Below are 15,377 nucleotides of genomic sequence, written 5' to 3'. Positions count from 1 at the left end.
TGCATGAGTAAGACGCTTTATTAGGACAAGGACCAGTTTTTATTCATTTTAATATTCCTATTGTGATTAACACATAGAAGGATCATGAATTCTATGTAAAATGATTCACCTTTCTGAGTATTACTAACTTTAGGGAATCAGAGATTTAGATTTGAAAGGAATGACTTACCCAAGGTTACCAGTGGCTAATCTGTGGTATGAACCCAGGTCTTCTGCCTCCACATCCAGTATGTTAACTTTCCCACAGTACTCAATAAATATTTGCTAAATAAATGCATGAGTAAATAATTTTCTTTCCAAGAGAATTTAGGTGTCAATGCTAGAAAATCCTGGAAGGAGGAGGACCTTGGCACAGAAGGCCAGGTTTTCAGTTTTCCTTTATAAGACTTTATGTTCTTTTATTTCATAAAGGAGGTGGGGAGGTCAAGGGAAATACTGCCTATCATCCCACTGCCTCATCCTGCTTCGCTTACCTCTTAAAGCTCTCTTGACTGAGAGGGACAGGGTTGAATCGATAGAGGCCTGTGGAAACGTTCGCATAGTGTCGGACATCAGTGTTACCAATACACGTTCCTGGGGGTAGACGGACAAAAGGGACACAGTTAGGCAGAGACCTACCATAGGGTTATGCCTAGAAATTCTTAGGAACCTGTGTCAGGGCCAGATTCCTTTGCCACTCTTCCATCCCCTATTTCCACATTTCATACAATTTCTCTCCAAATAGGGGGCTGTGATTTTGTTTTTATATGTATATATATATATACATATATGTATATGTATACATATATATATGTATATGCATATATATGTATATATACATAGATAGAGAAACCATTTCAGCATAATTGGTTTCCTTTGTAATCTGCTCTGTTTTGTGTTATACATTTAAAAACATTATTTCGAAAGAATCTTGAGGTATCATTAGTCATCAGGAAGATCCATTATACCAAAAAAGGTTGAGAACTCCAGTTCTACACTTGAGTCAAAGTGAACAATGTGCTATACTTGGTACTATGTTCCCCCCTCTACTCTCTTCCCTCCTCCACCTTTATCCCACATTTCTACCTTGAACTTGTGCTCTTCCCTATATCTAGACTCTACCCTTTGCAATTTCTCAGCTATTCCCTTTCCATCCTTTAAAGCACAATTCAGATAGCACCTCTGTAAGGTTGTCTGTTATGATGCCCTAGGAGGTAATGACCTCTTTTTCCTCATAATTCACCCTGTTCATATCTCTCTCTCTCTTTCTCTCTCTGATCAATAATACTTTATTTCTTCCCCAAGTGCATGTGAAAATAATTTTTAATATCCATTTAAACAATTTTGAATTCCAGATTCTTGCTCCCTTCCCCCTCTCTGAAATGATTGCTATACCTTGTATAATCACATCTCTCTTATGCACTTATCATGTACCATTTACAAATTATGGTTCTCTCCAACTACGAGACTAGAAGCTCTGGGAGGGCACAGAACTTGTCTTATGTAAACTTTAGATCTCTCTCAGGGCTAGGTATGGTGCTCTGTACAAAGTAGATATTTAAGAAATGTTCTGTCAAACAAAACTGCAGATTTTCCTTAAGATCATTAAAGTAAGGTGCTAGCTGGCAAAGTGGATAGCGTGCTGGACCTGGGGTTGGGAAGACCTGAGTTCAAATCCAGCCTTAGACACTTACCCTGTATGACCCTGAGTATATCACTTAATTTCTGTCTGTCTCAGTTTCCTCATCTGTAAAATGTGGATAATAATAGTACCTCCTCTCAGGACTGTTGTGAAGATCAAATTTATAAAGTGCTTTGCAAACCTGAAAGTTGTATTCATTTTTAAAAATAATCTTTAAAGTTATAGAAACTTTATAAAAAGTTTATATAAACTATATATAAAGTTATATAAAAAGTTATATAAAGTTATAAAGTAATGAACACAGTGTCCTATTCCCCAGCCCTCAACTCTGGAGTTTCCTTCCTACTCGCATCCTCCCTAAATGTTGGGGGAGGAGGGGAAGAAAGGAGGGTTGGCAATCAGTTGAATATCTTAGATTTAGGACAAATCCATTTGCTATCTCAGCTGCGGTACTTTGTGTGGAGCTCCCCTCAAAAATTCCTCTCCTGATAACCCTTTTTGAAGACCATTATCACTAAGAGTTACAAAATCAACCCAGAAATGGGATGGGGAATTTCCTGGTAGTCTCATTCTCGGCATCTCCCTGGAGAGGGAGACCAACTCAGATGTGACTTCCTCCTTGAAATCTTCCCTCATTCCCAGTGGTCATATATCACTTCATTCTGTATTGAATATTGTACTTTGATAAGTTTTTGTACTGGACTTAGGATTTCATTAACATAGGGAATTCTCAGTGAGGAAGTTCCTCTTTGTCATCTCAAATTTTCACATATTTGGCAGCTCAAAGTCTCAGAGAGTTGCCTGGGACAATGAGAGCCTAAGTGACCTGCCAGATTTGTAAGGTGAATCAAATATGCCAGAGGTAAGACTCAGCCTAGGTTTTCCTGTGAAGCCTGCTTTCAATCCACTACAATGCATGTACAAAGTGCTCTAAAGTCTTCCAAGTGCATGACATGTCATAATAATCCTATAAAGTGAATAGTATAGATATTCTTATCCTTATTTTACAGATGAGGAAACTGAGACCCAGAAAGTTCAAGTGATTTGCCCATAGTCACATAAATAGCATCAGCTGTGAGATTTCTAATACCCTCTGCCATATTTTTTCCCCCTTAGAATAATCTATATCTGTGTCCCTCTACAAGCTGTAAAGCTCTGTGGGGAAAGGGAGCAAATCTGATAAAAATATTTTGTATCTTCCCTAGAACCAAGCTCAGAGCTCTGTACACAGAAAGTAGGCGCTTGCTAAAGAAGTCCTCCCTTCATGTTAAATTTTGATGGCACTTTGTGACCTAAGTGTCTTTGCTATGAGTCATAGGGAGGAGGAAGATGGAAACATAGGTGGGGATGGTCGAGGTTTTGGATTTTTGTCAGTGTAAATGAAATAGGTTGAGGAGCCTTCTGCCTGGCTAGCTGTTAACCCTGCGGGAGCAGAGGCTCAGGCTGAGCAAAGACTGCTCCCTCATGCGAACAAAACTAGTTCTCCTTCTTCTCTCACCTCCAGAATGGCTGCTGGGGTTTATTGTTTCTGTCTCTTTCCTGTTCTTTCCTGTTTGCTTTCTTCCTTCTACTCTGATAGGAGAAAACAGTTACAGTTGAAAGATCCAGCTGGGCCAGGGGAGGAAGGGAGGAAGGCAGTCAGCTGTTTCCAGGCATGAACAACTGGAGTGAGGGTGAGGGGAAAGGGAAGTCAGATAGGAAACCATTCCTGGTCACCTTTCCAAGTGACTACCCCTTGTGAAGTCATTACCTGGAACAACGGCAGAGACCTCTGGGAAGACATCTCTTATGGTCCTTCTGAGAAGCTGGTAGCCAAAGGCCTCATAGTCATAGGGGCTCAAGGGGAGGGGGTTAAAGGCACTGAGCACTTGATACTGGACGCGGTCATCAGCCACAATATTCTGGGTAATCTCTAGCACCTTTAGAAGGAAACAAAATGGAATTAGGACTTCCACCCAAGCACCCTGGAATCCAAACAGTAGTGGTCCTTTAGCTTCTGAAAGACTGAATCAATCATTCAATCAATAAACATTTATTGAAAAAAAAGATCCAACAACTATGAAATACCAACTCTACCAGGCACTTTGCAAAGACAAAAACTGAAATGGGCTTAGTTGTAAAAGAGCTTATATTCTAACAGAACTGGAGCCCTGGGAGGTAGGTACCCAAGATCAACCAGGATTAGGTTTCTGTGCATGACTCAGTAGGCACTGTGCTAAGGGCTAGGAATACAGAGGCAAAAGACAGTGCCTTCAAGGCACTCAGCCTAATGGAGCAGACAATATGCAAACAACTACATACAAACAAGATATATATACATATATATATGTAATTTATATATATACACATACATACACACACATATACATACATACACACATATATATGTATGTATGTACGTATAGGATCAACTGGGGGTAATCTCAGAAGGAAGGTACAGCATTAAGGAGGATTATAGTAGAAAGGCTTCTTGTAGATTTGAGCTGGGACTTGAAGGACACTAGGAAAGTCAGGAGGCAGAGATGAGGAAGGAGAGAATTCTAGGTATGGGAAGGCAGCCAGTGAAAATACCCAGAAGAGCACCAGCTGATTACTTCCAGGGAATGGAAAAATTATTAGGTACTTATGAGTCATAACCTCAACAAGAAGGGCTAGAGCTTGGTGAGCTGCAAGTGAGATGCAAGAAGTAACTCCCTCATATATAGCTACCACCAGGAGTAAGACCCAGGCAGCTGACTGGATCAATTTCCAGAGCCCTGATTTCATGACCACAAGAGGGGAATGGGGACCCAGAAGTCTTAGAATTATTGAGTTGAAAGAAACCTCACAAGTCATTCAGTCCAACCCATAAGCAAACATGAATCACTCTCTCTCTCTCTCTCTCTCTCTCTTTTTTTTTGGAATCAATCAGTGTTAAGTGACTTGCTCAGGGTCATACAACTAGTAAGTGTCTGAGGCTAGATTTGATCTCAAGTCTTCCTGACTCCAGGGCCATTGCTCTATTTATTGCGCCACCTACCTGCCCTACCTTTATAAGATCTCTGACCCATAATTATTCAGCTTCTGCTTATAGATGTACTGTAATGAGTAATGGCTATGCTGGATGGCCCGGCTGACTTAATGACAAGAACAACTAACATTTATGTAGCACTTACTATGTAATGTGCTAAGTGCTTTACAATTATCCCATTTGATCTTTATAACAATCCTGAAAGGTAGGTGCTATTATTACCCCCATTTTACAGATGAGGAAACTGAGGCAAACAGGGGTTGAGTGACTTATTCTGAGTCTCACAAGCTGGTAAGTGTCCGAGGCTGAATCTGAATTCAGCAAGGCCCTGGACTCTATCCATTGTGCCACCTTTGCTGCCCAATTGATTGAATGAGAAAGTTTTTGTAAAGTGCTTAGCAGAGTGCCTGTGACATAGTAGGTGTTTAATAAATGCTCGTCCCTTCCCCTTTCCCATCCTTAATCCACAAGTCTAGTCTCTTCTGCCTAGTAACTTGAAAAATGCTGGAGCCCTGTCTCCCCCATTCCTGTAACTTTCTTCCTTTCTTAGTAGCTACTCTTGACCTCATCCAATTAACCCACAATTGCTAGGTCATAGCGGGAAGGAAGTTTCATTTTCTGCATTCTTGGGTAAGTTCTGACATCCCTGTGCCTCAGTTTCCTTGCAGCTGCAAAATCAGGTTGAACCAGAAGACCTCTGAGATCCTTTCATCTCTCTAAATCTACAATCTTCTCTGATCTTGACTAAGATCAGAGTGACCCTGAGCACCTAACATTTTGGGGCAATGGGTTAGAACCTGTTGAAGCAAATTTTGACATGATGCAAGGAAAAGTGTCCTTTGAAGGGCAAGAGGGTTTCTAATCACTGATTTGAGTGATTGTTGTTTTTCAGGCTGGACTTATTAGGGACATTATAGAGGGGGTTTCTGTTCAGATATAGGTCAGATTAGATGATGTCTGAGGGCCTCTCCAATTTAAGCATTCTATGAATTCCAAACAGTGTTATTTGCAGATGAAGACAAACAGCTGTTTCTGATCCCCCCTGAGAGTAGAACGAGGACAGAGATGATGGTGGAGTATGATGGGGATAGAATTTGGATCAGACATGCAGAATGACTTTTAATAATTTTGAACCATTGGGCTGGGTGATTGAGAGAGATTGTGTCATTTTCTTTTATGGGAGTAAGAAAGGAGAGAATGGAGAGAGTCTCACCTCTCTGAACTGGAGGGTGTGGAGGGTGTCTCACCTTGAGGAAGGGGGATGGGCATGATGAATTCTGAGGGACCTGTCCAGTTCATGGGTGTCTCATATTAGTGATTAAAGTCTCACACAGTCTTATTTCCCCTCCCTGGGGACCCTTGCTTCCTGTTTGTAACCAGCTACATATAGAACCAGGAAAATGATCTCAGCGGTCAGGACAGGGACTGAGGAGGGCATAGACTAAGCAGACTTTCTTTGCTTCCTCTCCCTGTAACTATACAACTTGGTCCGAGGTTATCAGAGCTTGCAGCCCAAATCAGCCATGCTCTAAGGTGAGTGTGATGAGAGAAAACTTATAATATCTGGGCTCAGGGAGTCCCAGAGAAGTGAGGTTTGTTGTGATCCCACTGGAACTATCATGGGATGGACCAGGGAGATGGTTTGGGGTGATCAGTATCTCACTCATCCTTTTAGGGGCTGTGCTGGGACTAGTGTACTTTGGTAATAGCTATATTCCTGATGTAAGACTGTCTCTGAGAAGGGGTGTAGTCACCAGGATGGCTTGGATTCTCTCCAATGAGAAGGAATCTAATAACATTACCCCATCATTCTCCTTCTTAGAAGGCAGATGTCATGCCCAACTCCTCTGTTGAGCATGAGTAGTAGCTGGGTGCTCATTGAATCCAAACCCAGTTGCCTCTTTTCTCTAGTCTCCTATCTTCAAGAACTATCAGTCTAGCGCTAGAAGGGACCTTGAAGGTCATGTAGTTCAACCCATTCATAAGACTCCTAGAGATTAAGTGACACAAGGTAGCAAGTAGCCAGGAGTTCAGCCCAGATATGTTGGCTCCCGATCGTTCACATTTGCTGTTCTGCCACTTCTCAGCTCCTTCCTTTCAGTCTAGCTTCTCCTTAGCACCAATGGGATCTTGGACAAGTCACTTAAACTTTCAGCTTCAGTAGAGCAATCCAGGTAAAGGAAGGACGCTGGCCTCTCTAGAACTGCTATAACTCTCCTAGAGTGCAGCACAGGAATCATGTAGCTTTGTAGTGGTCTCCAGTCGCACATGACATGATCTCCTTCCCCTGAACAGAGGACAAGGAGAAAAGGAATGGATTGGTATACAGGAGTCTTGGATTCTAGACACCATTTTTCCCTTCTCCTACTAACTTACTGTGTGAGAATCAGGGGGATACAGTGGAAAAAGCCCTGAGTTTCAAGTCTGGGGACCTGAGGATGAATCTGGACTCTGCTACTGACTAATTGTGTAACCTTGGGTAAGACATCTCTAAGCCTTAATTTCCTCATGAGTAAAATGAGGGAGTTGGAACAGATCATTTTGGAAGTAACTTCAAATTCCAAATCTATAAGACTATGATGGATAGACAAGTCATATTCCCTTTATGGGCATTGAAAATCTATAAAATGGAGGGTTTAGAGAAGAAGGGTTTAGGTCTTTTCCAAACCTGAATCTGTGATTCTATCCTTTAATTGCATCCTACAAGGGATAACATTTATAGAATCTTGAGACTTGGAAGGGACCTTATAATCCCATAGTCCCTTTTCTCACCCCATGAAAGAATTTCCTCTACACACAGACAGGTCAAATTCAAGCCAATAAAATCCTGAACTGGATTAAAATGTCAATTGAAAATTTTTAACAAAAATGAATAAAAGTATGATACAACACAGATAGGGGCAGCTAGGTAGTTTAGTGGATAGAGCACTGACCTTGGATTCCGGAGGACCTAAGTTCAAATCCGGACTCAGACTCATTAGCTATGTAACCCTAGGCAAGTCAATGAAGCCCAATTGCCTCAAAAAAAAAATACAGCATAGGTAATGTTAATTTGTGGTTTTCTGATTGAATATGTGGCTAGCAGGGCTCCAGATTCTGTTTGAGTTTGACATTACTGCTCTACAATATCATCAACAGGTCATCTGGTCTTTCCTTGTACCTGTCTAGTGATGGGGTGGGGTTTGCCCTCTCAAAAGAAGGCACATTCCATTTTCTGAATAACTATAATAGGAAATTCATCCATATTCTGAGCCAAAGTCTGCTTCCCAGTAACCTCCACTCGTACCTCTTTTGCACATCCTACCTCTTGTGCACACATAACAGGAGATGGATACTATAATGCTTACTGAATGATCTTGTATAAGACACTTCTCTCAGCCTTAGATTTCTTTTCTAGAAAACAAGGAGGCTTATGGTCTCCAAAGTTCCTTCCTACTTATAGAATCTATGACTATGAACAATGCAAGATAAAGCTGAAAAGCAGGGATTCAATAGCATGGGCAATAATAGGGAGCTACTGTAGATTCTTGGGCAATCACAGTGAATGATTGTGTGAGATGATTCTAGCCATGTGGATATCCTTTGTTGCTACATTACTGTTTGTCCTTTGTTTTCAAAGAGAACCAATGACATCATAGGTGATGTCTTGACTCATGCATGAATTGGATTTAAGGAAGGCAGTTGCCTTACTCTCTCTTCCAGCATCATCAAAGTCTAGTGGCAGGACAAAAGTCAAGATGGCTGGTAATAGTCCAGAATGCAATGGATGAACTTGGCGTCTTTGATGTCTAACTAAGCTTCAGGGATTCTACAATGTCTACTTCAGCTGCTTTCATGGTCATTGGAACAAATTGTTCTCATTTGTCCATTCTACCTGGGGAAGTCTTCAAAGCATTTATGTACAGCTAAAGACTTGTGAAGTGCTATACCTATGTTATCACATTCAGTCCTCACAACAACACTTTTGAGGCAGGTGCAATTATTAACCCCCTTTTACAGATAAAAAAACTGAAATAATTAGAAAACATCTGGGACAGGTCTTACTGATGCCAAGTCCAATGCCCTCTCCACTGTATCACCTAATTGCCCAATTTTGTAATGCCATTCCCCATATACCTATATGGGAGTGCTTTATATAGTGGTGCTGGTTTGGGGAAAGGATGTGACTAATCAATGAGCTTCAGCATTGGCTGAGGGCATTTTAGACAATGATTGCCTTCCATAGATACCTCCGTGTGTGTGTGTGTGTGTGTGTGTGTGTGTGTGTGTTGGTAGAGGTGTGGGGGTGAGAAAGAGCCTCACGTGAGGATTCCAGAGAGTTTCATACAGATGATCTTAGGAAGGAAGGCCACCATGGCCTGGGCATAGAGGAGAGGGAAGACAGCCAAATGCAGGGAGATATTTCCATGGTCATGAGGGAAAGGCCCCAGCTGGGTGGAAAACATGCCCTTGGAAAGGGCTGGAATGATGCTAGGGTGGGAGAGAATGAGTGGAAAGAACCTAAATTTGGGGAATGCTGGGATTTCCTGAGATAATGGCTACCCCTTAGGGAGAAGTCAGGAGACTGGGGTCCCTGCTCCAGCTAGATTGCTTTCTGGTCCATGACTCTATGCAAAAGGCTGAACCTATTTCCCCATTTGTACCATGGGGATAATCAACTCCCCTATGTAGTGAGACCAAAACAAACAAATAAACAAACACAGATGGGAAAATGTCCCTTGAGGGCAGCTGCTATAGTTTTTTTGCCTTTCTTTGTATTATCAGCCCTTAATACCCTGCTTCTTACATAGTAGATACTTAATGATTTATTTATTTATTTTTTTGCCTGACTTAGGAGGAAGGATGCTGGAGAAATTCACATAGAATTAAAAACACAGTCCACAGTTGTAGACAGTGCTTTGGGGTTACAGAAAACTCACCCTCCTCTCATTTGATTCTTATAACAATTTTTCACCATAATATCATTACTCCCATTTTACAGGTGAGGAAACTGAGGCTCAGATTAAATGAATTTCCCAGAGTCACACAGGTGGTAAATGGCAAAGTCAGGAACAGAATTCTGGATTTTTGATTCCACCTGCTCTCTGCTACACCATGCTGACTCAAGGATCATAGTATTAGATCTAGAAGAGACACCATCAAGCCCAACCCCATCATTTTACAGAGAAGAAAATTAAATCCCAGAGATACGTAACTTCCTCAAGGTCACATAAGTAGTAAGTAGCTGAGACAAAACCAGGTCATCTGGTTCCAAACTCGGGACACTTTGCATTGTGCGGTGATGTCTCTCCCGATACTTTGTAATCGTGACTCATATTTCTCAACAGATTCAAGGTGGCTAGTTTTGTTTTATTTTGTTTTGTTTGGCCCAGTCTGTGATTTTACTGGCACAGGGAAATGCTGAGGGGAAAACTCATTCTACCAACGGAGAATGGCAGCTGCTCTGAAACGTTCAGATTATACCTTCCATCTATGTATATGTATACATATGTATATGACACACAGAGGACATGCCATGTAACATATGCATGTATATAACATGTGTGCATACATATAGAGGTAACACATGTGCATATGTAATCCTATAAAGGTGTATGTTGTTCTTCATTCATTGTTTTATCTGACTATCTGTGACCTCATTTGGGGTTTTCTTGGCAGAGATATGAGAGTGGTTTGCCCTTTCCTTTTCCAGCTCTTTGGACAGATGAAGAAACCGAGGCAAACAGGGTTAAGTGACTTGCCCAGGGTTACACAGCTAGTAAGCATCTGAGGCTGGATTTGAACTCATGTCCTCCTGACTTTAGGGACAGTGTTTTGTCCACTGCATCACATAGGTGTCCCATTGTTTTTCATAGTAGTTCAACTAGAATTCTAATACATAATATAATAATAGTAGTATATTATTTTTTTAATGTTAGTCTACACTTCCTCTGCCTCCTCCACTTCTGCCCAGAATTGCCTCTTCTGTCATCTGATTTCTGAATGCACTATTCACATGAACCTGCCCTGTACAAGATAACCAATGACCTCCTAATCGCCCAATCCAATTCATCTTCTTTGACTGTTCTACATCGTTAATTTACCTTTCTTCTTGATACCATAACCTTACTTGGATCTTGTGACTGGGCTTTTTACTGTTTCTCCTGATCACGCCTGCTGGAACCCTGTGGCTGATTTACTAGTACCTTCACTTGACTCTCTCCCTTCAGGTGTGAGACATCCTGTAAAGCTTTGTCTTTGACCTTGTTTTCTTCCTGCATTTTCTTTTGTAATGTCATTAGCTTGAATGATCACCTCTATGTTGATGACTCTCAGATCGAGATATCCAGCTTCAATTTCTCCCATAGGCACAGAGAATCTCCTACCTCAAATTATGTATAGCTTTAGAATGTGTCATAATATTTGCTATTATGTTGCCTTTTTTCTTTTTTAGCAGTAGCAGCATTTTCTCCTCTGCATGGTCTTCCTCAGGCTGATATTAAAACAAGACCTTATTGTCGAATGAGGAATGAAGGTTGTATTGTCCGAGCTGGTACGGCACTACTCCAGGGTGAGGCAGCGCAAGAAGACTCATGTAAGCTGACAACATTTGCCTGCGCCAAGGGCAAGGGACATTGGAAGCCATCTAAGTGAACCACTTCCTTTTACAGACAAGAAAACTCAAGTTGAGAGAGAAATGACTGCTACCACTTAATTGGGAAAATAGACAACAAACACTAGCCGAGAGTCCCAAAGGTATTGGAGCCAAATCACATAACAACTCAGATTTCTATGTTTTAAGGCAGGGGTGGTGACCCTGCAGGCTTGAGGCCACATGTAGCCCTCTAGGTCCTTGTGTACAACCTTTTGACTGAATCCAAGTTTTACAGAACAAATTCTTTTATTAAGGGGATTTGTTCTGTGAAGTTTGGATTGAGTCAGAGGACCACACTTGAGGACCTAGAGAGTCACATGTGGCCTTAAGGCTGCAGGTTCCCCACCCTTGTTTTAGTTCTTTCCTCACAAAAATCTTGTAAAGTCATAAATGAGAATATTACCCCTATTTTACAGATGAAAAAAAATTGCGGCTTAGAAAAGTAAAGTCCTAGGATCGTAAGAGTTTGGAGCTGCTAGGACCTCAGACGTCATCCAGTACAACCCCCTATTTTTATTGATGAGGAAAATGAGCCCCACAGATGATAACTGAAGTGCTGAGACTCCAATGCAAGGCTTTTGCTCTTTATTCTATATTCTTTCTACCATACCACCCTGATTCACTTATCCTCATGATAGTTGGGTCTTGCCTATTAAGTACTCAAAGGAAACACTGATACTGGGTCATTCCATAGCTCTTAAAGGTTTATTTGGGGAACCTGTTGTAACCACCTTATTTCTGATTAAACAAGCCCTGAGATGAGAGTGACATACTCTGGGTCATGAGAGTCATGCACCTATGCTATTCCCCCAAAAACTTCCAGATCATACCTCAGAGATGGTCTGGCCAGGATGGATCCGAAAATTGACTATTGCCTGGGCGGTTCTGGGGAGGACATTCATCTGAGGAGAAAAAAAATGACACATGTATAACACACGTACTACAGTTTGAACCAGTTCCAGATCCCTATAGACCCAGACAGGCTCCCTTTACCCAGCTGATCAAAGAATGACTGTTGAGAAGGCAGAGAGATATTGGAAATCTCCTATTAGTCAACTTCCTGGAAAAATCAAGTTATAGAACTGGCAGAGGATGTTAAAGTTTATACTTTGGGTCTGTTTTTCTTCCCATCCTGGGTGTTGGGTTAGATAGGTGCTGAGCAAGGGCACACATGGTCATTTTCAGGGCTACAGACAAAATTCAGTGTTGTCTATGATACAGGTATCAATCCTGTCTTTTCTCTGGGGCTCACTTTCTACATCTATCTAATGGGGAGGTCAGATGGATGGTCTCCAAGGTTTCTTTCTGGCCTTGTGATTCTGATTCCTGCCTCTTAGTTCTATTTCCAGATCTTCTCTGGGTCTCAAATGAAATTACTGAGAAAGTCTCTAGCCATAGAGTTTCTTCTATCTAGATTAATCATAGACTGAAAGGTCTTTAACAGGTTGTTTGGGCCAACCCCTCATTTTACATAAAAAAGAAATTGAAAGGGATGAGAAGTGACTTATCCAAGGTCACCAAGTAACTTAGTGATAGAGAACCCTTAGTGGATGGTTCTTTCATGAAATCATCACCAGTTGAAGCTGGAATAAACTTTAGAGATCATCTAGTCCAACCTCATTTTACAGGTAGAAACGGAGGCCCAGAGAGAGGTGACATGTACAAGGGTGCCCAACTAGCCAATGACAGAATGAAGAATTGTATTCAAGTCTCAGGTCCCTGAGTCTTGGGCTCTTTCCAATTGATTCATTTGTTCAGTCTTATCAGACTCTTTATGATCCCTTTTTGGGATTTTCTTGGCAAGGATACTAAAGTGGTTTGCCACTTCCTTATCCATCTCATTCTACAGATGAGGACACTGAGACAAACAGGGTTAAGTGACTTGTCCAGGGTCATAGAGCAAGGAAGTGTCTGAAGGTTAGATTTGAACTCACGCCTTCCTGACTCCAAGCCAAGTGCTCTATTCACTACATTAACTGGCTGCTGCTCTGGGCTCTTTCCATTTCACCTTAAGGAGACTCTGGGCATTTCAGAGGTATCCCATTTCAAGATAGATAAAATGCCAACATGTTTCCTAGAAAGGTGTAATACTCACTGGCATGTTGACACATCAGCATAACTTAGTTTCTTATATCAGCCAATGTCATGTGGGGGAAGTGCCCATGGGATATGTAAGGGTGGATGGGGAAAAAAACATGACAAAGGTCTGGAGTTTTATTGAAGACTGGGGGTGGGAAGGGAATAGGGTGATGTATGGTCTGATTTTATAGATGCAATGAACCACCAGAGTAGACAAATTATACTTGGCACAAGAGTAATGAACCATGGGCTGTAATGGGTGGAAACTATAAGCAAGTCATTTTCAGTTCAATATAAAGGAGTTCCTCACATTTTCAGCTGTCTACAGATTGAATGGAGGTAGTGAGCTCCTTACCATGGGAGATGTTTAAGCAGAGGTTGGATGCTTACTAGTTAGATATGGTGCTGAGGTGGGGAATGGGGCTAGATGGTTTCTGAGATAATCTCTGATTCTAAAAGTCAAGATGATTCTGGTACAGTATAAAGAAAGCTACATAGCAATAATAATGATAATGACTAGCATTTATAGAGTCCTTTAAGGTTTACATCTATTTACATTAACATCTATCAGCTCATTTGATCTTATTATCTCCTTTTACAGATGAGGAAACTGAGGTAGGCAGAGGTTAAGTGACTTGCCCAGGGTCACACAGCTAGTAAGTGACTCAGGTCAAACTCTGCTTCATTTAAATCCAATTCACATGCAAGTCAAGACATCACCCCTTGATGTCACTGGTCCTCTTAGAGAACAAAGAAGGTCATATTGGAACTCAGGTCCTCCTAACTACATGCTTAGGGCTCTCTCCATTGCATCACCCAGTGGCCAAGGTGTAGAAAAGGCCAAAGAGTCTAGTTTCAAATCCCAGGTCGGCCACTTACCAGTGTGAAATTTGGAAAAAGTTATTTAACTAATTTAAGTCATAGTTTCCTGATCTGTAAAAACAGGAGATTGGACTAGATCATCTTTAAGACCCCTTCCAGCTCTTAAATTTAGTTTCTTTAATTCTGAATATATGAGAAGATATGCCGTGTTTTGTTTAAGGTGCTTTCCCATTCTACAATTCTCCCCTGATGATGCTTGTATCAGAGAGAGATTGCTGATAGCCTTCTGTGAGGATGGCTTCATCCACCTCTGAAGAGATTGTTTTCTCTGCAGCAAGCCAAGGACATTAAAACGACTTGTTCTTTGGAAATTCAGGTGCTGTTTCTATTCTGGCCACTGAGCAGCACCCTTGGTTTGCTGAATGACTGCTGTCTCTGTGCCTGCAGTTAGCAGTCAGCACCCCTGTCCTGCTTTTGGGAGTCTGAAGTCCCTTCCCTGGCTGGGCATCACTTGGTCCCTGGGATCTCTGCAGAAAGGATGTCTCCACTGTGAGGAGGAAGTTATCATTTCCAGGTTTAAAACCTGCCTATTCCCTTCCATGACAGGAAAGCTTGGAATTAAGGGTGGGATGACTCATTCATGGGTCAAGAAGGTCAGTTCAGAATGGAGAAGTGGGCTGAGGCTGGGAGGGGAGAGAAGGCCTGAAAGTGTCATTCACAGAATTTAGAAGTGACTTTCCCAAGTCATGTAGCAAGTTTGTGGCAGAGGTAAGACTCAAACCCAAGTCTCCTAACCCCCAGTCTAGTTATACTCATTCCACAATTCCACTATATTCCCTAGGAAGGCAATGACCCCCAAACCCTCTCCATCTGTGTAGTGGGAAAAGCCTTGGAATGGGCATGAGAAGGCAGGATTACTCTGGGTAAGTCACTGAAATCAGTTGAATTCCTTCATCTGTCAAATGATTGCCCATTGTTCCTTCTGTATAACAAATAAATAATAAATAAACAGAATAAATAAATAAATGGAATAAAAAAACTTAACTAAATAAAATGGGGCTGTCAGTTTCACCAAGCTGATGTAGGATCATAGGATGAGAGGTAGGCTTATAGGCAGGTTCACTGAATTAGAATAGGAAGGAGTCCTAGAGCTGGATGTGGGGGTGTTCAGAGGGTCTAATATCAATGGTATTTTTATTTTGGGGAAGTAT

General features: G+C 41.5%; 1 protein-coding gene across 2 annotated transcripts in view; it reads right to left on the bottom strand.

Moving 5' to 3' along the window:
- Window positions 1-15,377, bottom strand: part of PM20D1 (peptidase M20 domain containing 1) — a 54,393-nt gene that overhangs the window by 3,156 nt on the left and 35,860 nt on the right. For both annotated transcript variants that reach the window (XM_072648030.1, XM_072648031.1), the window contains exons 10-12: window positions 12,096-12,167; window positions 3,372-3,540; window positions 474-573 (exon numbers count right to left, since the gene is read on the bottom strand). In XM_072648030.1, coding sequence (XP_072504131.1) covers window positions 474-573; window positions 3,372-3,540; window positions 12,096-12,167 — 341 coding nt within the window. The remainder of the gene's footprint in view (window positions 1-473; window positions 574-3,371; window positions 3,541-12,095; window positions 12,168-15,377) is intronic.

Source organism: Notamacropus eugenii, chromosome 2 (assembly GCF_028372415.1).
Source record: "Notamacropus eugenii isolate mMacEug1 chromosome 2, mMacEug1.pri_v2, whole genome shotgun sequence".
NCBI lineage: Eukaryota > Metazoa > Chordata > Mammalia > Diprotodontia > Macropodidae > Notamacropus > Notamacropus eugenii.
Note: the sequence above shows the minus strand (reverse complement) of the source record. Positions and strands in the feature narration are given on the sequence as shown.